At 37.2% G+C, this 25945-nt stretch overlaps 5 protein-coding genes across 5 annotated transcripts; 1 reads left to right on the top strand and 4 right to left on the bottom strand.

Annotated features, from left to right (window-relative positions):
* Nucleotides 1–690: 690 nt before the first annotated feature.
* On the top strand, nt 691–6600 carry si:dkey-24l11.2 (uncharacterized protein LOC100034462 homolog). Its single transcript, XM_056766955.1, is given in 13 exon segments — nt 691–851; nt 1689–2060; nt 2062–2412; nt 2768–2827; nt 2907–2959; nt 3052–3196; nt 3265–3614; nt 4057–4285; nt 4431–4548; nt 4938–5049; nt 5164–5275; nt 5937–6049; nt 6318–6600. Coding segments are annotated over 13 exon segments (2112 nt in total). The 5' UTR covers nt 691–821; the 3' UTR covers nt 6385–6600.
* Nucleotides 6601–8107: 1507 nt separating this feature from the next.
* On the bottom strand, nt 8108–12681 carry kti12 (KTI12 chromatin associated homolog). The gene is made up of 9 exons (XM_056766433.1): nt 11921–12681; nt 11697–11748; nt 11243–11295; nt 10673–10728; nt 10517–10596; nt 10091–10250; nt 9933–9995; nt 9478–9546; nt 8108–8898 (listed from the first exon to the last, which is right to left on the bottom strand). Exons 1-9 carry the CDS (start codon nt 12198–12200, stop codon nt 8755–8757), a joined length of 957 nt encoding a protein of 318 aa, XP_056622411.1. The 5' UTR covers nt 12201–12681; the 3' UTR covers nt 8108–8754.
* Nucleotides 12682–12823: 142 nt separating this feature from the next.
* Nucleotides 12824–13815, bottom strand: nmba (neuromedin Ba). Its single transcript, XM_056766435.1, has 3 exons — nt 13560–13815; nt 13186–13394; nt 12824–13054 (listed from the first exon to the last, which is right to left on the bottom strand). The coding sequence occupies exons 1-3, from the start codon at nt 13723–13725 to the stop codon at nt 12998–13000; spliced, it is 432 nt and encodes a 143-aa protein (XP_056622413.1). The 5' UTR covers nt 13726–13815; the 3' UTR covers nt 12824–12997.
* A 657-nt stretch (nt 13816–14472) lies between these two features.
* On the bottom strand, nt 14473–16726 carry sec11a (SEC11 homolog A, signal peptidase complex subunit). Its single transcript, XM_056766434.1, has 6 exons — nt 16540–16726; nt 16010–16119; nt 15710–15859; nt 15246–15365; nt 14944–15001; nt 14473–14851 (listed from the first exon to the last, which is right to left on the bottom strand). The coding sequence occupies exons 1-6, from the start codon at nt 16588–16590 to the stop codon at nt 14801–14803; spliced, it is 540 nt and encodes a 179-aa protein (XP_056622412.1). The 5' UTR covers nt 16591–16726; the 3' UTR covers nt 14473–14800.
* Nucleotides 16727–17359: 633 nt separating this feature from the next.
* znf592 (zinc finger protein 592) lies at nt 17360–25193 on the bottom strand. Its single transcript, XM_056766490.1, has 9 exons — nt 24152–25193; nt 21711–23928; nt 21438–21616; nt 21172–21345; nt 20952–21096; nt 19725–19994; nt 19445–19557; nt 18921–19062; nt 17360–18803 (listed from the first exon to the last, which is right to left on the bottom strand). Exons 2-9 carry the CDS (start codon nt 23907–23909, stop codon nt 18318–18320), a joined length of 3708 nt encoding a protein of 1235 aa, XP_056622468.1. The 5' UTR covers nt 23910–23928; nt 24152–25193; the 3' UTR covers nt 17360–18317.
* Between the last annotated feature and the right edge of the window lie 752 nt (nt 25194–25945).

The raw sequence follows: 25945 nt of genomic DNA, 5'->3' as shown, positions 1-25945 counted from the left end.
GACATCTAGACATCAAAGATGTGTTGAAACTGAAATTATGGATATAATTATTTTTGTAAAGTACTTGAAGCAGTAATTCTACTCCATAACACCAGAGGGCATCCACGACAAACCACATAACGTTATATTAGTTTGTCATATAACGCCACTGATCTCATTTTTTTATAATTATCAATGTCTATTTAAAATCCCATGTTAATCATTAAAGTTGTACTGTGTCATTATTCAGAATTAAATTGTCCGAACCGCTCTTTTTGGAGCGCAAACCGTACGTTGTCACGTGGTACCTGTAACTTTTCTTCACGCTTTAAGCATTGACCAATTATAGGTGTTAATGATTACAACATGAAGATTTCATTTAAATAATTTTTAAAGACCTTGCTATATTAAGCGTTATTTTGATTGTCATGTACCAATTATTTCAATGTATATATTTGAAAGATTACACATTGTATTAGAAAAATGACAAAAAAATAGCGTTAACAAATAGGCTTTTGAGCCAATCTAGCGGCCCCTAGTGAAGAAAAACGCTATTCGACATATTGTAAAATGGATGTTTGAACTCATTTGGTGCTGCGCATACTGATTGTCATATGACATCAAGTTCCGCGAGAACTGGTCATCTGCTCTGCTTTTGAATCGCTCCCGCGGTACTTTGATGTCACGCCGTGCAATCGGTCTGCGCAGCGCTGAATGATGTCCAGCACACTTCAGATGTTTATGCTAACATCGCGAGTAATCTCTGTCTTTTGGACACACAGCGACAGTCACTAATAACTATTGACGTATTTGGCTGCTTATATTGACAGGTGTCCGATTTAATGGAGTCAGAAAGTGACGGTGTGGTGCAGGTTAGTGTCGAACATATTAATTTAAGCTAACTTATATCCTTACAAGAGAGACATTGCCACAAGTAATTTGGGCGGTGTTATAATAAATGACATTTATTAGAACAACAAAAACATTTAGCGGAGGAGTTACAATTACACGTTACATGTGTAAGTTTAATGTAATGCAAGTTTTAAAGCATGCGCCACTTCCTGATCCCATTGCGCGATCATTGAAAATGAAAGAATCGAGCTAAATGATGATTTTCATTCAAATGGATTCAACGTCCATTTTCTAGATAGATAGATGTGTGTCATCCGCACGTTCCCAGGCACTTTATGTCTCTGTAACTGTAACACAGAGGTTCTCAGAGCTCTCTGACAAGTTTGACTTAATTTGTTTAACTTATATAGATGCCAAAAATACATTGCAGTGCCTAGATATAAAAACATGTAGTTTTGCCATGCCTTTAATATTCTATATTAGCTTAAATATCAGAAATGCTTTATCATCACACCTTAAAAACTGCATGTTACAGCTGCAGCTAAATTAGGGGTGTCACTATATACGGCTTTTGACAATAACAGTAAAATAAAAAATCATGATATTCAATATTGTGTTAATGTCACTGATGACATCATAAATAATTGAGCACCTGTAGGCATAAAATGTAAAATCCACGATGGTTACAAACTCTCTGTTTGCCTCCCTACACAACACAATTAAGGATTTATTTGACTGACAATGTTATTTATTTATCTATCTTTTAGGCGTGATGATCATCTTGTGAAAATCTAATACTGTGACAGCTCTTGTCATCTGACGAACACTCATCATCTTGTTTTTTTGTTGCCCCACAGTCATTAGAGTTGAAGCCGTCTGGTGAGGATGAACCGGGCTCTTCATCATTGACAGCGGAAACCGAACAAGACAACACGAGCCATCCAGAGGACACCAGCCAAAAGAACACACCACAGACGGGTGGACAGGCGCAACCGCTGTGCCGTTTTTTCTCTCAGGGCAGACGATGCTATTACGGGAAAAAGTGCCGCTTTCTTCATCAGAGGGCTGCAGGTGTTAAAAAGGCAGAGAGCAGCGTCGATCCAAAGACGGATCACAAAGAGAAAGAAGAAAATGCAAATAGTCAGCCATCAGATCCACAGCAAGAGTCGAGTGAAAGCACCCAATCAGATAAAGAGAAGCTGCCGGTCCCATCCAGCAACAAATCGGCCCCCTGAGAAACGAGAAAGGGCTAGAAGGCCCTGCCGTTACTTCCTTTCTGGCTTTTGTTCTATGGATGACCGATGTCGCTTCCACCACCCACAGCAGCTTCCGCCAGTTGAGGACCAGCCTTATGGACCGAGAGAGAGGAGGGGTTTCAGACCCTCTGCTCCAGCTGCACGTCCAGCTCATGATCAGGTCAAACTGGCTAATCTCACTGAGGAGGTCTGCAAACAGCTGAGAGCCACAGAGATCGCTCAGCTGATGAAAAGATTCCCAAAAGAAAAACTTATAGTGCAGGAGCGAGAAGATGGAAAGCTAACTTACTACAGAGTGACGGTGCAAGCCACAGACCCTGAATGGGTAAGACTTAAGGAACAGTTTACACAAAAGTTTCATCATTTATCATCTTCATGCCATTCCAAAACCTGTATGGCTTTCTTTCTTCTGCAGAACACCAAAGAAGATATTTTGAAAAAAACAATACTTGTCCCCATTAACTTCATTGTATGGACACAAAACCACTGCAACATTTCTCAAAATATCTTCTTTTGTGTTTCCCAGAGGATAGAAGAGGTCAGGATTTGTATGACGCGAGGATGAAATAATGATGACAGAACTTTTTTCATGTGCACTTTTATTGTGTAGGGTGGCAAGGTCATGCAGCCAGCGTGCTGAATACAGTTACTTTGTACTGATATTGAGTGTTGTTTTGCAGCCTTTTGACCTAAATGAAGTCGACATCATGGTCAGCTTTCCTGAGAATTACCCTCAAGAGGTGTGCATGCTTAAAACTATACTCAAATCCATGTTAACACTAAATGTTGTCTTCTTAACTAAAAGATAATGTAACATAGGTGTTCACTCTGGATGTTCCAGAGGACCAGAATTTACCAGCACTCATGGCGAGGTCAGAAGAACGTTTCATGCTTTTGATTGTAATATTGCTTGTGAATATAGCCAGAAATGATTAACTATATATTGTATGTTGTGTGCTCACAGACATGTGCAAAAGGCCTCAGAAGAATGGCTGAAGGCCAAACATGCCACCAACCAGCTGATGGGGAGGGTTGAGATGCTTTTCAGGCCGTACCTGCGCTGGCTGGACCGTAGCATGGAGAAAATCTTCACTGATGGAGCCAGACAGGTCAGACTGAGTCTCTTTATAAGCACTTTTATTTAAAACTACATCTAATATCAAATCTCTCTTTGCAGTTGAAAAAAGACATTGACTTGCAGAGGTCTGGAATACAGTTTGTCCCCTACGAGCAGCTCAAGGTCACTGTTTTTAAGAACACAGGCAAGAAAACAGACACTCCTGATCGTATAGTGTCACTCACTGCGGCTTCAGCGGAAGAGGAGGAGGGAGAGCATGACGAAGCTGTTGTAGAGGAGGAGGACACTGCTTTTGGCAGTGACGGGGAGGCAGGTAACCGGCAGGTGGAGAACATCAAAACAAGAGAGCGACGCAAAGGCAATGAGATCAAACTGCTAGGATTGAGACTGGGAGAACAGACAGCCACTGTGACGGCCAGACAGGTCACTGTGTCTCTGCAATGCAGCCGGTGAATTTCAGTCCTGTTTTAAAAACCAAAGGAAAACTGTTATAAATGTGGGTCTTGTGTGATCCTATCATTTACACCGAGTCAAGTTAAGTCGGTTTAGCTTTTTATTATGGAAATATTACACGTAAGGTAATAGCATGCATCTGATTTTAGTCTCTTGTGACTTCATTCACAAAACTGGTTCTCTGATTTTGTGTCCTCATGCGTTGATGTAGCATAATACTGCTGCCACATATACCTGATGTTTTTTCTCACTATAAAGGGTGACATATAGGGCTGAATATTTTTATATACATTTCCTGAGGCGTATGACTGCTCACAAAACGTTTTGAGACTGATGTTAAAACTTAATAGCAACATGGTCTCCGAATGTCTTTAAGAAACTTTTTTTTCATACTAGCCTCAGATTTGCAAACTTGATGGGCCTCTCTTTGTTCTGTAGGTGTAAAGTTTGTGCTGATCTGACCCTGAATGAACGGCTGCCCTGTACAGCTCAGTGTGAGAAATGTGGAGCAGAAATCAGGTCTGCATTTAGGTCCAGTATTCTGCACCACTACAGCGATGTTTTGGGTTATCTGGACCTATATGCAGCTGTGCCTGTAGATCTGATACTGCAGGAGTCCGAGTTCAGTGTCGGCTGCCTAAACTGCAACAAGGAGGACACGATTCAGGTCTGGAGACTGTTTGTAAAAGAAATCAAGTTACATTACATGTCACAATTCAGACATTTTATTTCTGTCTGCACTTATTAATAGAAAAAAACACTTGATATTATTCTCAAAATGTTTGTTCTCTTTTTGTTTCATGTATTTCTAGAATCTGACCTATGGCCAAAACTGGGAGCAAAACTGCCAACATTGCCACACCAAACTCAGCATCTTTGTTGAGGCTGCGCGGTTTCAGTTCATTCAGCCAGAGGCCAGAAAAACCACAGGTCTCTCTACCTTGTGCTATATATTCTGTACATTTAGTCATTTAGCAGATGCTTTTATCCAAAGCGACTTACAGAGAGTTCAAGTCTGTTAAGTATTCACAGAAGAGATGGGTTTTAAGTCGTTTTTTTGAAAGTTGTGAGAGATGTGGTTAACCGGACCGAGTAAGGAAGAATATTCCACCAGGAAGAAGTTGTGAAGCAGAATGAGCGCTCCTTTTGAGGAGGTAATACAAGACGCCACTGGTTCGCTGAACGCAGGCTTGTTGATGGGGTGTAGGATACACACCACACTTACCATTGACAGTACAGCTGTTGTTTTTGTTGAATTTACAGTCTGGTTTACATGTTTTTATAATAGCCTCACAAGGTTTGTATTCTTTTATGTACAGGTGCGACTGCTCAATATACTCAGAGATATAGAGACCCTGCGGTTCAGCATGGAAAGCCTCTACCTGATAAAGGTGCCTGCAGACACTACAGGCAAAGTCACAGATGGCTGAGGTAACCAACAGAAGTCTCCTGCTCCAAGTTACGGCGTAGAGCATCAGTATATATCTGGGGCTTAAATTGATTTCTGTTGAATTAAAAGACTTTTTTTATCATCCCTCTTGTCAGGTTCCCTTGCTGTGGTCGTGCTTACGCATGTGACGCCTGTCATGATGAGGATCAGGACCATCTGATGGAGTTGGCCACCAGGATGATCTGCGGTTATTGTGCCAAAGAACAGGTTAGTTACCCGAGCCCTGTCAGACCTCAGAAACCTTTAAACCAGAATTTAGCATTTAAATTATAAACAAATTAAGTAAGTTTCAAGTCGGCCAGATCATTTTTTTGTGTCATTTAATTTCAATAGTAAAAATGTTTATATTTTTAAACATGGCTAAAAATACAGTAGGATGTATTTTCTTTTTAAATGGACAGTAGTCATGCCATACAGTTTACTACAGTAAGTGAACAATTAAGCTTATATACAGTTATATATTGTATTTTTTAGGGGCTGTACAATTGATTGAAAATAATCTAAATCGTCAATTTTCAACGATTAGCAAAAACAAAATAATCGAGGTAAAATGATTATTGTGCCCAATTCCAATTTGCAAAGATCCTCTCTTTTCTTGTGGTGTAAATCCACAGCGCACCCCCTTCCTTTACAGTGGTTCAGCTGTGTGATTTCTTTACTCATTACTTTATTTTTCAGTTGAATTCACAGTTTTAAAGCCAAGTTTTTCTAATTTTCTATGTTGTTTTAGAAGTTATGAGTAATCGTGTTAAATATTCGGGATCTCAATATTGGCCAAAATAACCTTGATTAAGATATTTGTTCTAATCGAGGAGCCCGATTATTTTTATAACTTTGAACTGCTTTCGACTGTTTGTTTTGTCTCTAGCCTTACAGTAAAGGTAAGCCGTGTGTGAGCTGTGGGGGTATGATGACCAGAGACACTCACACGAGCCACTGGGAGGGTGGAATGGGCTGTAGGAACAGGGTTAAGATGAGCAGGTATATTGATGTTCACTCACCTTCTTCACTTAATTTGACTTCATTTGAAGTATTGCAAAATTACACCTGGTTTTACAGAAGACTTCATTTAAACAATCTGTCTGCAAAAATCCATTTTAATTTTGTTCACTTGCTAACAAACCCATTTTTGTTACTTTTTTGCACTAAATTTACCTGTTAAAAACTACTACCTGGTCATGAATTGTGTTGTGTGATTTTATTTGCTATGAACTTATGAACCCATGCTGTTATCTTTCTTTTTAAACAGAAATGACAAGCACAAATACTCCAACATGAGCAAAACGGTGTCTAAGAAAACAACCCAAGAGAAGTAACCAAATGATGATTCATAAACAGCTCTTCAATCATGTCATAAGTTACAGAGATTTATGAAAGCCAGAAATTCTCTTGTGCATTGATTTCCTTATTGCAGTTTCGAATAAAATTCTATATATTTTACAGACTGTATATGATACTGATACAGATGTTTGTACTGCTCTTTTCAATCGAGCCTTTGTTAAATAGTAGAGAATAAAGAACAAATGAATTTATACAGTCACACCTTTAGATTGTTTGAAATGATGGAAGTCAAAACATTTTTTTGTAATCTAGAATAGTTCAGTTCAGGTGCAGAACCTCTAATGTTTAGATCAAGTTTGTTACTAGATGTTTCTTCATCAGGAATTTTGAGAGTCATTATCATTTCCACCTCTGTTTCAACTTTGGATGATCAGACGGTCTTTGCCCTTTCTATAGATAGCTTTTCAAATAAACAAATCTAACCTGTCATTCTACAAACTTATCAGTTCTGGGTGAATTTAATTGTATAACAGACTTTCGTCTGAAGGCAATTGTGTGTTACAACAAAACAAAAAAATGCATTTCAAATTATTTAAAAGTTTTAATATGGATTTAAACCATGTGTCGAACTGAGAATTATTATAAAGATAAAAAAATATAGCAATATGCTCAAAACTGCCATGTTTTAGTTTGGGCATACATGTGAGCTCAGATTAATATACCTTTATCTTGTAATATATTTTTGTGATCGTTTAAATTCAACATACAAACACCAAACTCCGGTCTAAATGGCACACCTACTATGCATATATATATAATATGTTATTGGATATTAATCGTTACATAAGAAAGCATATTGGAAGGCACTCACCTTCTTAACCATTCAGAAGTAGTACTTCTAAATACTTAAAATTTAAAACTGCTTATCCTATCTTGCCAGAAGGTGGCAGCACATAACAACCCTTTCCATTAATTAAAATGATAATTCACACTTAGCCTCTTTTCATTTCAAACCTGTGTCTTTCTTTCTTCCGAAGAACACAAAAGATATTTAAAAAAATGAAGGTTTTGTGTCTATACAATAAAGTGAATGGGGTACAGTGCTGTTCGGTTACAAATTTTCTTCAAAATATCAGTTTTTTGTGTTGTTCGGACGAAAAATATCAAAGGTTTGAAATGACAATTGGGTGAGTAAATGATGACAGGATTGTTTCTTTTTTTATTCTTACAGATAAATATTATAACAATATCTATTATACTAGAATATTAATGAATGTCATTGTATAGAGATAAATTGAAAAAGTAATGAATGGAAAAGAACTTGATGTGGATTTGAGTCCTGTTACTGTTAATAGACAGGTGACATTTTCATTAGACAAAATATTATAATCTTAAATGTACAATTATAACTTTGATCATATATCTATAGAATGACAAAAGCGGATTATGTTGGTATTTGTTTCCCACATTATACCACATAAGAAACATGTATGCAGGAATGGGCATGACAATCATCAAGATATTTTACTAATTGTTGCACTGTTGCTGTTTGCCCACTCAACATAGCATCAGAGGTCATGAGATAAGAGTCAAGTACACAATGTTTTCATTCCATATTTACCACATTATAGTTCTGCACATAAACAGCTGGCCTGATTTACAACAATGACTCACTATATGCAGTCATTAAGACACTCGGAGATCCTCCCTGAGGCATAAACAAGAGACTAGCGTAAAAAAACACTAAAAGTCACCGTCTCAATGAGTTTTATGCTTTATTTGATTAGCCTTCACACATATGGAGTGAGAAAACATCTGTGGGTACACGTTACAGCTTAAATCAAACCTTGCAGTCATTTTAAGGTTTGTAAACCACAATTTAAGACTGAAAACACCTTTTTAAAGATGTTGTCTGTGAAAGATTTAAGTACGGTCTGTAGATGCTGATTATGGTTTTTCTTTTTTCACTCTTTGGAAGGGCTAAAGAAATGTTTTTTTACATGTGCCCTTCATACATTGTAGTGTGATGATCATATGGATAATGTGTGTTTAATTCTGTATTAATCCTTTTTTCTAGTGTCCCGCCTTTTACTATAAGTGCCAATTCAAAGTGACAACTTTATGGGGGACATTCTTTCTCTTAAACTTTTTCTTTCTAATGAGTTATTTTCTTCGGAAAAAAATACTTTACCCAGCTGTCTGGCAAAAGGCAAGAACTGTTAGATGATTCTTGCTAGTTTTTCTGTATCACCTGTATAAATACTCAAATTCATTAATGCAAAGATTTCAAATTTTATTGCACTTAAAAGAAATACATTTTATAATTAGAATTAATTATTAGAAATTAATTAGAAAACAATAAATATGCCATTGACTACTCATTTTAAAACACATTTTGAGCATAGTTAGTGCATACTCTTATTAAGATATTGCACAAACATATTGGCAATCTGTCCAATGTTCTCTGTTGGATGCATCTTGGTGTAACTGATGAACTGGCGTCTGAGTTTCCTCAGTTCCACCATGTTAAGACTTCTTGTGAGATTGATGTATGAAGAAGGTTAAGGAAAGGATGGATATGTGCATAATATAACCATTTTAAATCAACCAGATTCATTTTGATCAGCAGGAACCAATTTCAAATATTGCAATCACACAAAGTTATTTGGCATTTCATTATGCGTTTAAATTAGCTTCTAGTAATAAACCCTTTGAATGTAGTATTTCAAAGGGCCGCGCACTGGTTCCTCGGTTTACCTTGTTTGAAAGCTAAAGCAGTTATGGACAGTTACTAAACTGCAAATGCATCAAAACAAAATGACTTTCTTTGATGTTTGTGTATTTATTGGAATCGAAAAGGTCATATCAGTCTTCATTTAGCATTAAACGTATACACTTTTTGTCAATGTACAAAATTTCAGTTAAGGCAGAGTTGTTCCGGCTTTCTTGCTGTTTTTTTAACACTTTGCTATAAGGAAGAAGGCTTAGGAAATATATAAGAGCTATCAAAAGTTGGTGGCCCATGACATGTCTTCCCAAGAATCTCTGCAAAATAATCCATGAAGAAAACAAATAGAAGTTCAGTGCACAAACAAGGGTAAAAATGATAGACGTGTGAAAAAGGATATCTTTTCTGTAGCACCAGGGATAGATATAAGATCTCCAGGGACGCTGGTCTTCTGTGTGTCAAGAAGAGCCTAGGACAATAAAATACACACCCAAATTATGACAAATGCTATTCATTACAATAGTTTGTTGCAATTGCTGTGTTATGTAGGAATACATATGCAAAATCAATAAAGATAGTATTGAAAAATCTGCGTACATTCTATTTTCATAACATAACACCTGGGGCAGGTTGCATACTGCTTAGACTGTTCTTACAAAATAGCAGTCCAATTTTTTTCTTTCTTCAAGATTTCTTCAGTTACATAAATACATAGAAGGGTCTAATAGAAATCTGGAAAGTAAGACTTATTAGTCCTAACTTACTGCTAGTCAGTGAGACTGGTTGTTAAGCTTAGCAGCTATGTTTATGCAACTGGCCCCTGAAGAAGGTTTTTGCATAAAATTTAAATTGTACCATAAGGATGTCTTGTGTAACTTTGTCCAACTCGTACAGAAAGTTGGTAGATGAGAGAGGTTGCTGCATCACAAATAAATAAATAAAAAACAGAAATTCCACATGTAGATAATGTAGCTACATACTCATGCTTTATGCATTATAAGTAGAATTCTTACACTTTGCGTGGACTGATTAGGTGGAGGTGCTTTTCTTTTGAAAAGCGCATCGCCGATGGCTTCAAATGGAAGTGCGTCCTCTATCTGAATAGTAAACAGTGGACTATCCCATCTGTTCCTTGAATCAGGCGCTTCAAATCTCAATATAAGCCCATCAAGACTATTTTGTTTCAAAGACATAAAATGATAATTAATGATGATATTTAAGTGAAAAAAGAACAACAATTTTATGATTTTATGAAACAAGTAATTAGTTTGAAATACTTATGAAAAAGTAGATTTTATAATACGGGGATTTCATTAATATTACTAAATAAAAAAACGTAGTTATCCTTTATTATATTAATGATAATAATACAAATGTATACGTTTATTAATATTAACTTAAGATAGTATAGACAATATTGTGAAAAATGTCACACTCACATTTCCTGAGTGTACTGAGAATCAACCTCTCTGGATTTATTGCATTCTGAGCTCACCTCAGCTGATGTTAAACAGTACACCTGTAGAAATTTGAGATTTAGGGGTCCTTCATACTATTAAGTAAACAAAGCCTGTGTTTGAGAGGAGATTACATACCAAGCAATGTGGCGTCTGTGTATGTTTGATAAGACAAAACAGCTCATATCTGTATCCTAGAAATGAAAAACAATTATAGTTAAATTACACTAATTATACTTCTCCGACTTAAATTGTGCCTTAATTAACACCAGCTGGTCAGACCAAGAGCTGATATTTTACTTGTCCTGGTCAGGTGCAAGAAATGTTGAAAACACAAATGGGTTTAACTCGCACTCCACACATTGTTTTATGGACCAAAAACACACTAAGGTATGTGTACATTTTCTTCCATGAAGTGGCATTTAAAAATCAAATACATATTTTCCTGCTGTCCTTCTAAAAATCTCCATATTTTGTGATTTTTGTTTTGCCATAAATCAATATTATAAGTGGCCCTTTATGTTTGTCTCTGGGTTTTGCAAATATCCAACCAACAATACGTATTAAAAAAACACTTGTCAACTTTGATGACACTTATTTAATCATTTAAGAAATACAGTGTTTTTTTCCAACAGCGAATTTTGACATCAGAGGCTTTGGAGGGACTGTGACGATATGACAATAATTCACCTATGACAAACAATTTACCTTTAATGTAATTCAAGGAATCAAGAATCACAATGTCATCTTTATTGACCTTCCTGAATACAAAAAGAGAAGTACATAAAGAAATTACATAAATCTATTGAAAGCATCTTATTGTTCCAAAATTATGGGTGTGATAATTAAAAGACAGATATGGTGATCTTTTTGTTTTAACCAGAATTTGTAATCTGATTATCTTTTGCATATAATCCTTACAGTTTTGAATATTGTTATAGATTTTGAATATATTGAACACGCACTGTTTATTGAAAAGCTGGTGATTTTATTATTCACTTATCCATCGAGCATAAATCAAAAGGTGTCCAACACCATTTAAACATTTTTATAATTTGTGACCCAAACTACAAATCATTTTACATAAATAATCCTTCCTTCAAAAAAGTACAAACAAAACATTTCCATTTATGTTTGACGTGTGAGACAGATTAACATTCACCTCTCAACTTCAGCTCGCAGTGCACCTCTCAGATTCTTCTCTTTCTGTGAGTCTGGACTCATCAACAAACAAACATCATACTCGGTCAGTTACAGCAGGACATGGCAGCAATATCACATGAGGAGTGCTGTTAGACTATATTGTCCCGATTTCAGTTATATATGTGCAATATTGTGTCTCTAAGGTGGTCCAAACGTCTACACATTTGGCATCACGATTCTCACCTGAATATACAGAGTTCTTATCAATCCCTTGATCCTCATCTCCGATAACATGAACCTTTCTTTCTGTATTTTGAGAGAAATAATCTCTCAGCTCATGAGCTCGCCGGGTTTTACCACTGCACGGGTATCCACACAACACTACTAAAGGCATTTTACAGCGAACATTTGGATGAGATTCATGCTTTTCTGAAGCGAGGCATGAGGAGTTCCTCGCGTAGATGTTGTTTGCAAGTATGGTTGACTCACTGCTGCCCTCTATATGTGAGCGATAAAACACCATAACGTTACATCTATTTTGGTGATAAGAATATATGGAATTATTCTAGAAAATCTCCCTCCGCTATCGCTTTAAACGCGTTTGGAAGACGAGAAAATTATGTACAAATCAACGGAAAAATTCAGAAATAAATACAATTTGTGGAAATGAAACGCACTTGGCATATGCGTATCATTGCATTGGCTTACATCTATGCCAATATCAATACTTAAGTTTTTGTTTGTGCTGGTTTTATATTTCAACATTTGTTTATTCATCTGTTTGTAGCCTATATATTTATTCGTTTGTTTATACTTCATTTCTCGTCAAGCCTACCTTTTGATATATTAACCTAGAGTCTCTAAAACACCGAAATTACGCAATTCTGTACTTTTTCGTTACCAATGTTAAGAAAAAAATGTTTGTATTGACCTCATAAGCCTGATGCTTTGTAAAAAGCAAATGTACGCTCCTTTTTAAAGACAAGTACGTTTCTATGCGAAAACCTGAAGGCAAACTAGGAGCTTTAGGCAATTTAGTGGTGATGCTTAATTGTAGTTTTTCTTGTCTGCATAGCTGCAACAAAGTCTTCAGGAACTATTACTGTAAATGTGTTTTTTTTTTGCTGACATTATTACACGTGATGATGGTGAGACTAGACGTTTCGTATTTATTTTCTTAAAATATTTTTCATCTTTACACATTCATTTATTTACAAAATACATATAAGGCATACATAAGAAAAGCAGGTTACGGTTAAATATCATCAAATGAGGTTTCCGTACTTTATACGGATTAGATTTTGTACAATGTTCGCTAATCTATAGGTTCCTCTTTGCAGTGTAGTTTTTCAAAAGCTTCATCAGGAAGTCCGAATCCTGAAACAAATGAATGAATAAAAATGTATAAGAGAAGGATGAAGCAACAATGTACATTTTCTTTTAGGTTAGGCTATACAAATCTCTAGTAACTGTGTACATTTTCTTTCTAAAAAAGTGTAGCTAACCACCTGGTTGTAAGCATCTTGCGTCCCTTTTCGGTCCTGAAGTTTAGCCTTAAGAGCGACTTTCAGCACCTCCTGAGTGATCAGCTCCCTCAAATCCTCCGTTTCTCCATCTGGACTCACTGACTGCTGCTCAATATTCCTCATAGACTCTGAGGATAATGAAGTCTCTTGTAACTGGCTGTTTGAAATACTCTTCTTGCCCATGAAATGACCTAGAAGACAAAATTTAAGTTGGAACAAGAGTTAATATGAAAATAGTTAAATGAAAATCCAGTCCAATATATTCGCATATAGTATCTGAAGCTGTAGTCAGTCCAAACATGCATTTGGTTACTCGTTTGCTTTCTAATATACTATCCAAAACGGAGGCTACATACCTGTAGCCCAGAGATTCCCTCGTGGATGGACTTTAATTTTCGAAACTTTATTTCGTAACTCCGTTAAATCAAGACTGACTGATGTACTCAAGGATACATTTGAAAGCATTATGAAGGCAAATAATAATCTATATTTGCATGGTCCACCTCCGGTTCTTACAGCCATCTCGTGTTCAGGTAAAAGTGGGTTCTTCCGTTGAGAATCAGCTGCTTGTGACAGCTCTTCTTTCAGTGTTTCACAGCAGTCGGTCTGTATTTATACGATCAAAGTGGGGTGGGATAGCACACACGTCTATGAGGTCATCGTTTTTGTCATTGAACGCATATAACTACTGCGAATGGATAGTAAAGGTAGTAAAATGAGACCATTTAATAGCTGATTTGGCATCAAATCCGTTTCATTCAGGACCATTAGTTTTTCCCACAAAATAACCCTTTTTGGTTCTCCTAAAAACCTTTCAGTCAATTAACAATTACTTTACATGTTTAGGCTGTAAACCCTTTTCTATTACAAATTTTGTGCAATACACCTTTTGAACATTAATATACAGCTTTCATGTAGCTCTGTGGTTCGAGCATGGCGCTTGAAACGCTGAGATCATGAGTTCTATCCCAGGGATTGCACATACTCAGATACAAATGTATAATAGAATGTAATGCAATTCGCTTTGGATATAAGCGTCTGCCAAATGCATAAATGTAAAATGTAAGAATTCAACATAATTGGGTTTAACTATACAATAACAACACCAGTATGTATTTGGAAACCCAAATGTCCATTTAGTGATGGCTTGTACATAAGATTTTTTAAAATGGATAGTTATTACATTTATGTTCATTGACACATGATCTGTTGAATTTTTGCATAGTACCGAAAGAAGAAAGTATCAGGCTTCATACCATACCCAAATGATAGTTTTAAATTTGGCTCGACATTTTTATTCCATACAAAATTTTGACCTTAGACAAAGTTTAGAAGTTAGACAATTTTCAACATATGGTGCAATTACATCAGTGTGTAAAACAAGATCAAGCAAATTTAAATGACATGAAAAGTTGACAGATATAAATGCCTAGACTTTGTGTACCTCATGTTTGTACTGTTAAGCGGGAAAAAGTATAACTTGACATTTGTCTCAAAAAGCAAGTGCAAGATTTTCCAACACACACAAAACACCATAAAAACTGGTCACCAGATGGATATTTTCCATGGTTTTTCTGACAATTTCTCTTGAGCGTCGTCATTCTCTATGTACCAGAACAAACAGCCCAAGCAAACACAATACAGCATACTGTCATGGAAGGAAAAAACAAAAAAGTTTAAGGTCTTTAATTCACTCATCTATTAAACAAACACTTACAATGACATCAGTGTGTTGCATACCTTAAATTTGGGATAGTCATTCATCAAAATTGTGACAATTCCGATGTAGGGCACAAACCTACCGTAGAGAAAGTGGTTAGGGTACATTGCATAAGATCAAATGACATGACACAGACCACATAACTTCAATATTTTCCTCTATTAAAATATAACATTTGTTTGTGAAAGTACACCTGAAGATTCAACTCTGGAAAATCATTAAAACACACAAACGATAATAAACGATTATAAGAGCTCAAAATTTCTGTTTCCTTACTAATTTTGTTAATCACAGATAATTCTAAGACTCTTCTAAAACTTACCCTCTTGCTCTGCCCACTACATCTTTCTTCTCCAGCCAATGCTGCCCCTGCTTGTAAAGGCCTCTATCATCCACAGCGTTATTGTCACCTTTTGTCAAGAACTTGATATCGCCATTTTCTCTGAAATCAAAAGGTATCAAGGTTATTAGACGGAACAAAAACATCAGGTAAAGATCAGACAATCCTAAAAGAGTACAACTGGACTTACTAATATAGCTTAGTACATTCTGCTCCTACCCTTACAATCTAAAATTCTGATGAATTAAACTGGGATCATAGGGTTGTTTTCTCAAACAAAGTACACCCCATTTTTTACCCGAAAACTGCCCTTATTACTATTCGTCGTAGCTGTCTTGCTGATGCTGCTGCATGTGTAAAACCTTGCTAAAATTCTTCTTGGTGAATTTGTACTTCAAAAACATGTCCCGTGTACACTGAACATGTGATCTTACACACATACTTACTTCTCATGAATTTTTAGGACTCTGTGTACAATGGGAATTTCTCTTCCCTCAATCCTGAACACAACAATTTCTCCCACTCTGATTGGGTCTTCAACACGATTTGTGAGGAAGAGAAGGTCTCCTCTGAAAAATGCAGGTTCCATGCTTCCACTAAAAATATAACATTGGAAACGTTTTTAAAAGGTTTTAATATTTTGAATTCTACCAAACAACATAGACTTTCTTTTCTCCGAAAGGTTATAAACATCAAAAATCCTCTGATTTGAAAGTGAAGAGCAGGCAATGTACTAGTTGCCTTACCTGAGAACAACCACAATTGGGCTCTCACTTCCAGTTACCACCATTAAGCCTTTCCAGATCATCAAGGCTGAAGATACAATCATTCCAAAGTTCAGCACCTGATAGTAAAGCTGAAAAACACGAAAATAACACACTCAACATCAGCAAGCTTTAGTGTTATGTATGCAATATTATCAAAATTAATTAACTTGCATCATACATGCGAAAGTATAAATGACTATAAAAAACATGGCTGACGTAGATGTTAGTGTAACTTAGTATAAGGCATGTTAACTATAAATTAAACCGTTAAGAGAATAGCAGCCATTTGAAAATCCGATTTCCTGGTTTGTTTCATTTCTCTACGTACTCTAAAATACATCACTCCATGTAAAGAGATTCAAACAACATTACGTTTGTAAAGCCATCACTAAATTGCAGTAATAAATATGTAAGAACGTTAAAACAGCTGTCAATCATTCAGGCTGACGTGTAGTTCCAGAAAGCAATGCAAATCTAGTGCTAAGCTAGCTACAGAAAGAAATACGCACCTGACGCTTATTCATTCGCCGGACATCGTCGAGGAAATCTAACGATAACATATTGTGCCTGTAGTAAACTGTACACAACAACAGTCTTTAATAAAAATTAAACCAAGAAATTTAGTTGCAATGTTCCGCCACCACTGCTGCTGGTTAGCGGATACGCGGCAACGGGCTTCCGCTTCTGCTACTTCCGGTTGAAATTAACTGCGGTTCGAAAAATGTAGATTCAAAACAATTCCTTTATATATTAAGTGTATATATGCCTCGTCACACAACAAAAACATTAAACACAATATTATGGATCGATAACAATCTGATAAGCGTTGGCTGATCTCAATGCATTTTGACAATATGAAATGAATCGTAGGAATATAGTGCAAAACGTGCACGTGTAACGTTAGTTAAATAATTTGCATCTAACGTTACTAGGAATATCATATCAATATTTTAAATAACATTGGGGTGTAAATAGATAGACTCTTTCAATAGAAAGACTATATAATTATATACTATAGGCCTAATATAAATACTGTATAATAGTAAAAAGCTGTGTAAACCCAGGATGTCTACTTGGCATGTTGAATGGGGTGCCCTGGCTTACATCAACAGTCCAATACAAAAATTGAAAATTAAAAACTGGCGCCGTGCGAACTAGACGTCGTATATCAAAAAACCGCGAGAGCATGAGAAACACAAAGCGCTCTCGCGGTAGTTTGATGTCTGATGCCGATCGGTCTGCGCAGCGATGTGTAAATTGTGCACCTATTGCTCCTAGCAAATCATGTCTTCACACTAAATTAAAAATAATTTTCAAGACTGATTGTAATGTCTTGGACATAAAGATTTAATCTGAAATATTAACGAACAAAATAGTGACAGAAATAATAATCTTTGTATTTTACATTGTTGAAGGCCTCCAAAACATCAAACCTCTGCTAATAACATAAACTGTAAATTTGAGTCTCTTATGTCTTTAATCTGAGAATATGTAAATAATGAATATCACTTTTCTCCATATTTTCATTTACAAAAGTGCTAATTTTGATTGTAAGAATGGCTCATTGAATATAAATGTAACTGAAACTAGTCATCTACATGGAATGAATATGAAAATATATATTCTCTGAGTGCAGATACCTGGGTTTAAGTGAATACCTTTTAGAATAAAAGCAATCTCCATCATAGCAATACTGTTACAGATATCTAGTTTTGCGATACACACATACACCACCTAACAATATTCATCATCAGACATGCCCTTCCTTCAAGACCAGCATAACACAAGCACCACCAAAGACTGACCACAAAAATACTAAACTCATCAGCATTTCCCCTGTTGGCATATTTTGTGACCCTGAAAACAGCCAAAATATTACATGGCTAGAATATGTAAATAGATAACATTTCATGGTAGATTTGTTGTAGTACATGAACAAAGACATACATTTGTTCTGTAGAGAAACACTGTAACAAACTGACATTATGCTTTTGAAATTATATGAAAATAAATTATGATTAACCACATACATAAGACATATATCAAAGTAATACACAATAATAGAAAGTGGCGATTAATTGCATGAATTCATCAGTTTTTAGTTAATTCAAAGATATTCAGAGTCTTATGAAACATTATTTCATTGAGATATAAGCGACTTGAGATATAGTTTTTTACTGTAAGGCAACATGTTTGCAGTACCACATTTATTAGCTGCATATTCGGATAAATGGCATGTTTAGCCATAATCTTTTTGCAATGACATTGAATAGCAGCTTTCCATTGTTCAGGCCTGTTCTTTCTCAGCAAATTCACTTGTTTCTGATGTCTTTGTTTTGCCACAAGCACCGTCTATGGACTCACCGGCCACAGTCTCACTGTATATTTCACACTGCTCTCCAACTGTGGACAAACCAGTTGTTTTTGGCAAAAGAGGTACAGGTTTTCTTTCATCTCCCAAGTCAGTTGAGTTTACCCCTTCTTGATTTGATGTCTCATCTTCAAAGTCTGGTTCTTTGACCTTATGCACAATGAAGAGGTGCCTGCTGAGTGCTAGCTGAGATGTGAAACAAAGTCCGCAGTGCTGGCACTGGGGTGTGTCACTGTCGGTTCTGTGTTGAGGTATGTGCTCATGAAACTGGGCTTGGACTTCAGAGGTAAAGCCACATTTGGCACAGCGATAAAGTGGCTTAAGACGCTTGGCAGGAGAGCTGCATGACATTCCATTTTCTCCGATCTTCCCATTCGTCTCCTCTGCTCTTCTTTTAGGCCTCTGAAAGAGATAGAAGCTGCATTGAGAAAATACAGTTCCTTCAAACCTTAAAAATAGGGAAATCTTGAAATGTATTTTGTAATTCACTTAAGGATCAAATGAGTATTTTATGATTACCTCACTTGTGGTTTTCCCCACCACCTGAGATGCCAACTTTGCCATCTGGCTGAAATCTGGGTTCTTAATTCCATGCATCAAGGTGATGTGATTCTTCAGCACAGAGGGTTTAGTAAAAGTTACGTCCTCATTTGTGCAGTACCTTTAGGATTGACAAGGAAATATGCAATATCAAGTAAGAACAATAAAAAACAAACAACCTAATTAACAATATGTTAATTAAATACATTTAACATTAAATTATTCGCGGCAGTCCTTTTGAAACCTCGTATCTCCATATATTTTTGTTTCATTATTATTAGTCACACTTTATGTTTTTCAATGGGTTTTACTAATACCTAACCAATAAAAAGTTTCAACTTGATAACACAGTATTTAATCATTTAAAAAGTACTTAAAAAGTCACTTTGGATAAAAGCGTCTGCCAAATGCATAAAATGTAAATGTAAAACAGCCAATTTGGACATCCAAGGTTCAGAAGGACAGCGACGATATGCACATTTGTAGTCGAGCAGTAACTTTACCAGCATGTGTAAACTTTCTTTTTCCCATCATGGTCACTGCGAATGTGTCGTCTAAGACTCAAGGTTGAATTGAAAGACCTTACGCACAATCGACATGGATGTTTCTTTAGAGACTGCAAAACAAATGCATGTTTAATTAGGAATGAATTCAGAGAACAAACCGAGCATTATGAATTGTTATTGTAACTAAGAAAACCCCCTGGTTTGAGAACAGTTTAACGTTTGATAACTTCTGGTCTAAGTAATACACTTAGGTTAGACTAAAAAGATGGAGCCTCACCCTTCCATGGGTGCTCTTCATATGACTGACGTAGGTCTCTCTGTCTGGGAGCCACAGAAGGCATTCTCCACAAGTCCACCCAGCGTTCTTCCTACTATGTCCGCCACTTGATTTCCGTGCAGAAGGGCTCTCTCCAACTTTCATGCTGGCATCACTAGCAGGTTTGGTTACTCTTGGTTTAAAGTTTTGTGGAGACACTGTGTCAAAGAGAGATGTTGTCTCGGTCTGGCATTTTTCTGCTTCAGCTCTGAAAACTCCAACATGAACACTCTGCGGACACACAAATACAACTTATGTCAGTATGCAAATGATTCTGAAGGTGCAAATTAACAAAACCTATTTCATATTTTTCAGATCACATCATGCCTTATAGCAGTAGCGTGTGCTTTAGGTTCTGTTTTCGAAAATTGTTATTAATTTCAAGTATGATTTTCATAGGTTATGAGTTACGAGTACTGTTAACTAACAAAGCAAACTGTTATTATAAAGTGTCATCATCAGCTGTCAATTGTCTTTCCTGGCTAGGTTTGTTTGCATGTTGACTGAAGGCTGCCTTTGAGATAACTATACAGGTCCCACACTTGAATGACTAGTTTGTCTTTAAGCTAGGCAATAAACAGACTTCTCTTCATCTTGAGTCCCAACACTTTTCCGCACTTACTGAAACTAATTCTCTCTTTCCACTCTTTGACAACTTGTACCCTCACAAATCAGTGTAAAACAAATGAGTACTTCAGCCTGGATTACCAGGTATCATCTGCAGATCATCCCAGCCAAAAGACGCACTTGCCAAGACTTCAATAGATCAGACAACTTTCATCATTTAAAGCATCTCGTCCACATCTCGCCAAGAACCTTGGTGATGCACTGAACAACAACGTGTTATCTACACCCTTTGCTCACAGATCAACAGACTGTCATCTTGACTACTGCCGCTCACTTGTCGGGTCTTTTTGTAACAGCATAGACACCCTATCAATGCCCAAAACATTTGCCCAAGCATACAAGACAGTCATTGGATCCACCTTCATCTAGGCTATGCTGATGCCTAAGACCATGACTTGCCAATCTGACAGTGAACCTGTCGCAACCTGTCCGCACAACCAAATAATGTAATCAACTGAGAACAACTTCAATTTAAGTGTGACACACAGACACGTGAAATGATTCCAATCACTCTGAATGTGAACACTTCAATGACTAACATCAATAAAAGAAGCTACAAACCTTGTAATGTTGCACCAAAAGTAGTTTCTCTTGGTAAAACGAAGTGCACTCTGGACACTTGAACACACAAATACGATGATGGAAATGCTGATACAACAATTGTTTTTTCTTAAAGATAGTTTTACAGGAACACTTGTAGATCACCCTGCACAGAGAACACCAGGATTAATTTCCAAACCATTCACGGTGCCTGCATTAAAAGTAAGAGAAATGCACTTACTGATGGCTAGGTTCATCGGCGTCATGCTTGGTTTTCACATGCATCAGGAAGCCATCAGTAGATTTGAAGGCTACAGGACATTTAGTGCATTTATAGAAGACTTCACAATGTTTGTCCTCAATGTGACTCTTCAAGAGGGACAGTGACATGAAAAGCATTTCACAATGCACACACCTGAAAGAAATTTCGTAAGTGAAAACCAACACAAATGACATTTGTGGGTTTTGAAGCTACAGTTTATTGCATCAGAGGTCCAAGTTACTTACGTGTAACCGATTTTGCGGGCATAGTGGAGACAGTTCTCCTTCACATGCTTTTGGATGTCCACAGAACGACTGAGTGCTCCACACTCGGGGCAAGAATATGGAGATTTATGAGTGTGAATGCGTTGATGGGCCCTGTAGCTGCATTTGTTTGGTAGCAACATTGAGCAAACCTTGCACACCTGCATTGGCAGAGAGAAAACAAACACAAAACATGAGCGTATGGGGAAGTAAGAAGATACAAATAAAATGAACACTAGAAGGCACATTACTCACCAGACTTTCAGACTCCGCCGACATTTTCTGATAGTGACCTGCAAGTGCTGCGGAGTCTGACATTTGTTTATTGCAATCCGAGCATTTGAACCCATTCCTGATAACTCTGTCATGATAAAGAGGCAAGACCACTTGGATTTTGGATAACTCTGTTGTGTTGTTCTCACAAGGTATCTGATTTACAGACTGCACAGGCTTGGATGGTGCCAACATCTGGTCGACAGCAATGGGCTTCATAAACAACTGAGTGCACTGCATCACCATGCCTTTGTTTTTGTGATCTCGAGCATGTGCCAGAAGAGCGCATTTGTTAAAAAACACCAAAGTTTTAGAGCAGTGGGTACATGCTACTTCGATATGCACGCTCCTTCGTCCATAATGGTACGCTAGACTCTTTTCGAGCCCGAATGCGTCTCCGCATTCTAGACAGCAATAGCCTTGTGGTGGGAGCTTGATGTTGCTGCCTGGTGGTGGACTTAGGTCAGGAACATACGTTGGCACAGGGTTCGAGTAATTTAACAGTCTGTTTAAAGTTCCAGCTGCAGTATTCGGGGTAACAGCCCGTGTGTTCGGGGAGACTTTTTTGACTTGGTGCACTAAGGGTACAGAACTACACACCACTGAAGATGATAAGTGAGAGCGGTCCTGTCTGTTAGTGGAAGATCTTGCTGTAACCGAGGCAGCTACACTGTGTGGGACTAGATTTAGGTTGGCCAAGTGTAACGCCTTTGGAAGGTAATTTGTGTTAGCCGACGAACCCGTTTGTGGAGACCTCTTTTGCTTATTCTTTAGGACATGATCATTATTTTGGAGACGAGGTTTCTTTGCGCTCCGCACTGATTTTACGCTTCCTAGTGAAGCTGTCTTTGAAGCTTCCTGCTTTCCATCCTCAAAAACGTCTTCAGAAATCATATCCTTCGAACTATGCACATGGATTGTTTTGGAGAAGGCATCTTCAACTGAGGACTGAGATGGAGATGATCCAAAGGGCGACTGGAGATCTTCAGTTTCAGAGTCTGGCAATATGCTCGTGACAGTCCGTTTGATTTCTCCAGATGAGGTTTTGATTGTCTTTATTCGGACTCTCGGTATGGCTGGAGGTGAGCCTGTAGCAATAGCTGGAGATGCTTTACCACTGCTATTGCTGCACATGCTCATGGGGCTGTCAGGCTGTCTAGCAAAACGTTTCACCACATCGAGAGGACTTCTAGGGCTCTTTGGCGATATGGGAATTTTTGGACTCATTTTCACCATGTCTTTTGGTGTTACTGGAATGTCCTTTGAATTAGCTTGCTCACCTGGATCCTTTTTAGCATTCAGGGCCGCTAATGCATCGAGACACGAAGACAACCTGGATGTTTGAGCTTTGTCACATGTGCCAGGGGGAAAATATTTTGAATATTCATTTGCTTCAAGCTCTTCAATGTTGTTTTTCTTAGGGACGGAATCAAAACTTTTTTCTTTTTCTGAATCTGTATTGTAACACGCCAAGTTATGCTCTTTAAAAGACGAGTCTTCACATCGGAGATCATCTGTACTTTTAGAACCAGGATTTTTTTCATTGCACCTGTATGTCAGACTGACTAGTTTTTCATGATTGTCTAAGACAGGAAAAGCTGAAGATGTGAAGAGGGAATCAGATGGGAAGTATGAGGTCTCTGCACATTTTGGACGGTCATCAATTCCATTGCTCTGAATGTCTTCAGACTCTGGACTAGATATAGGGCTAAACTGAGGAATTGACCTTGACATACTAGGATTTTTCTCAGTCTTGTAGAGTACAGGATTCTTTTCCAAGGAATGTGTTGGACATTCCCCATTGAGATTACTAGTTCCCAGCTTTGGAAAATTAACGGAATGTGTTTCAATATGATGAGTCTCCAGTGAGCTTGCAGACATCTTGAATCCATTTTGTAATAGGTGTCCCAAATGTGAGCCCTCTTTCTCCACAAGATGTTCATAGGAGTCCTGGCGGCAGGTGTTCTTCACTATAACACTGACAACAGGGGCATCTGTTGGAGTCAAAGCCGGGTGAGGGATCAAAGCCGTGGCATCGATACACATCTCTGAGTGCTTCAGGTGTTCCTCTCCCTCATCATGATTCTCCTGTAGGGCCTCTTTGGCATCCAGACTAGTCGCATCTGGGATGTCAAAGGCTGCCAGGAGATCATCAAAATCAGGGGTCTTCATATCACCCATGATTGAGCACTTTCACAACCTGAAATAAAAATATAATCAAATAAACATAGATGTAATTACATTCAACAAACATGCTGTGACTTTGTTACTATACTATTCATGTACGAATGTTTAAAGTCAAATGTCCGATTTAACATGAAGTAACAATAGACATACACTGTATCCTATTCGGAAAATATTTATAATACAATAAAAAGCAAAACCTGCTACAAAAAAGTGCCAAATAAAGGTTTTTTTATTACCATTTGATTCCTGGTGAATTCACCTCAGCACTTGGTGGGTGTCAGGGGTCCATCATGTTTGCTGCGGTGCATCTTCACCTGTAGTAAATTTCCAGGACCTTCCATAGTACCAGTCCAGCCAACTCAAATACTTGCAGGCATGTTTAGGGAAGCTTTAATTCCTTTCCAATAAGCATTTCACCATAATTATACTCTTTTTAACACATCTTCAAATGACTTTCTTAACCAAGTCAACCTTCCAATCTAACGTTAGTTAACTAGCCTGTCAACCATACATAGATTATTTAAATATCCTGTACATTGAATCGTATTTAACATCTGCATATTTTACATGCATTACTTAAATAAGAAGTGCACTTGTAGAGTTGAAGCTTTTTGTACGAGGATGTACAAAGCTAGTTTTAGCTTATATGCTAACTACGAACACAAACCCTCGACAAGCTCACAAACCCGTCAAAACATTGTTTTGCGGTCAGATGCATGCGGTTACACCCCGTAAGACACAGTCAGATATTTAAGTCCTCTTTCATTATTTTAAAACTAGATTTTCCAGCAGAAATCAAAGCAAAAAAATACTGACAGAAGCTTTAGCTGTCGAGTGCGCGCTTGACTAGCTGCGTACAAACCAGCTTTGTAAATAACGTGCTGTTATCATAGACCAGTACAGACGTCTGTCAAACACGCTTTTAAAATAACATTTAAGCGTCAAGCAAATGGTTGATTAAGCAAGCGGAAAGTGTTTTTTGTTTGTGAGGTTTATAAAAGTGAGTTGTTTATAGTTCTCCGACGAATGCTAGCTAACAGCTCTCCTCTTCCTGCGTAAACGAGGAAGCTTGGCGGAGACTGTGTCAAATTCTACCCAGTTGCCTATCTAGACAGCATTTTTTGGACAGTTTAGGTGTGATCGCGAGTTTGTTTGGAGCCACACAAACGCGCACATGATGCCCAAACATTTTAGCAGACACATCTTTGAATAATCCGAATAAAAGTGATGAAAAATATACTTTTAAAATAAGGTTGTATAGATCAAGTAGGGGGCCGATTACTAAGTGATGCACTCTAGAAAATCCAAGTTTCTGTTCTAAAGAAATCTGACCAAAACAGACAGACAGTAGGCTTCTATGATTGTGCCTGATCAAAAACATAGCTGATAATTACATTGCTCATTTATTTAGGCCTGTTTAATCTGTAATATCTTGTATCTTTTCATTTTGGCTGGTGTTGCAGAACAGAATTGTTTTAATATTAGTCTCCACAATTGCAGTATTTTCCTTATTTTAAGCTTGATGGAATCATGTAATTATTCAGTTTTGTGTGGGCACTGAAAATATAATAACTTTTCATGATCCATCCATATGATTTTAATAGCCTAAAGGAATATCTTTTGAGATTTGTAAGGTTTTTTATATACTGAAGGATTTGCTAGATTAGATATAGAGCAAAACTGAGACAGACTTTGACAGGGTGGAACTGGAAACGTCCAGTTCCCAAGAAAACAGATAGCTTTTAAAGAAACAACATAGATAAAGGTGATTAGAGTAGGATAGGGTTAACATGTTCTGATAATATATAAATGTGTATTAATGATGTCGTCAGATTGTCAGATTGATTGACAACTCTGCAATGTTGCTGTACTTGAAAGTTTCTTTTAAAATCTATTCAATTATTATTAATCTTAATTACTTACATTTATAAAAAGTAGGTTAAGGCCCTCACACTCCTATTCTACCTGCCTACCAAATAAAACATGATGCATCTTATTTAAAACTTGTATTTTTTGTTGCTGTTGCATGA

Source organism: Triplophysa dalaica, chromosome 14 (genome assembly GCF_015846415.1).
Source record: "Triplophysa dalaica isolate WHDGS20190420 chromosome 14, ASM1584641v1, whole genome shotgun sequence".
NCBI lineage: Eukaryota > Metazoa > Chordata > Actinopteri > Cypriniformes > Nemacheilidae > Triplophysa > Triplophysa dalaica.
Note: the sequence above shows the minus strand (reverse complement) of the source record. Positions and strands in the feature narration are given on the sequence as shown.

What these genes read in the sequence shown, in the direction of transcription:
- kti12 (XM_056766433.1), bottom strand. Translation starts at nt 12,200, where the DNA reads ATGGTGTTTTATCGCTCACATATAGAGGGCAGCAGTGAGTCAACCATA. An exon ending in TTCCTTGAATTACATTAAAG is followed by an intron (nt 10,729 to 11,242) that starts GTAAATTGTTTG and finishes TTTCATTTCTAG; the next exon opens with GATACAGATATGAGCTGTTT. An exon ending in TCCCTGGTGCTACAGAAAAG is followed by an intron (nt 8,899 to 9,477) that starts ATATCCTTTTTC and finishes CCTTCTTCATAC; the next exon opens with ATCAATCTCACAAGAAGTCT.
- nmba (XM_056766435.1), bottom strand. Translation starts at nt 13,725, where the DNA reads ATGGCTGTAAGAACCGGAGGTGGACCATGCAAATATAGATTATTATTT. An exon ending in AGGGAATCTCTGGGCTACAG is followed by an intron (nt 13,395 to 13,559) that starts GTATGTAGCCTC and finishes TTTGTCTTCTAG; the next exon opens with GTCATTTCATGGGCAAGAAG. An exon ending in CGCAAGATGCTTACAACCAG is followed by an intron (nt 13,055 to 13,185) that starts GTGGTTAGCTAC and finishes CATTTGTTTCAG; the next exon opens with GATTCGGACTTCCTGATGAA.
- sec11a (XM_056766434.1), bottom strand. Translation starts at nt 16,590, where the DNA reads ATGTTATCGTTAGATTTCCTCGACGATGTCCGGCGAATGAATAAGCGT. An exon ending in GGCGAATGAATAAGCGTCAG is followed by an intron (nt 16,120 to 16,539) that starts GTGCGTATTTCT and finishes CGTGTTTTTCAG; the next exon opens with CTTTACTATCAGGTGCTGAA. An exon ending in CCAATTGTGGTTGTTCTCAG is followed by an intron (nt 15,860 to 16,009) that starts GTAAGGCAACTA and finishes TTATATTTTTAG; the next exon opens with TGGAAGCATGGAACCTGCAT.
- znf592 (XM_056766490.1), bottom strand. Translation starts at nt 23,909, where the DNA reads ATGGGTGATATGAAGACCCCTGATTTTGATGATCTCCTGGCAGCCTTT. An exon ending in TGAAGAGCACCCATGGAAGG is followed by an intron (nt 19,558 to 19,724) that starts GTGAGGCTCCAT and finishes TTTGTTTTGCAG; the next exon opens with TCTCTAAAGAAACATCCATG. An exon ending in AAGAAAGTTTACACATGCTG is followed by an intron (nt 19,063 to 19,444) that starts GTAAAGTTACTG and finishes TCAATCCTAAAG; the next exon opens with GTACTGCACAAATGAGGACG.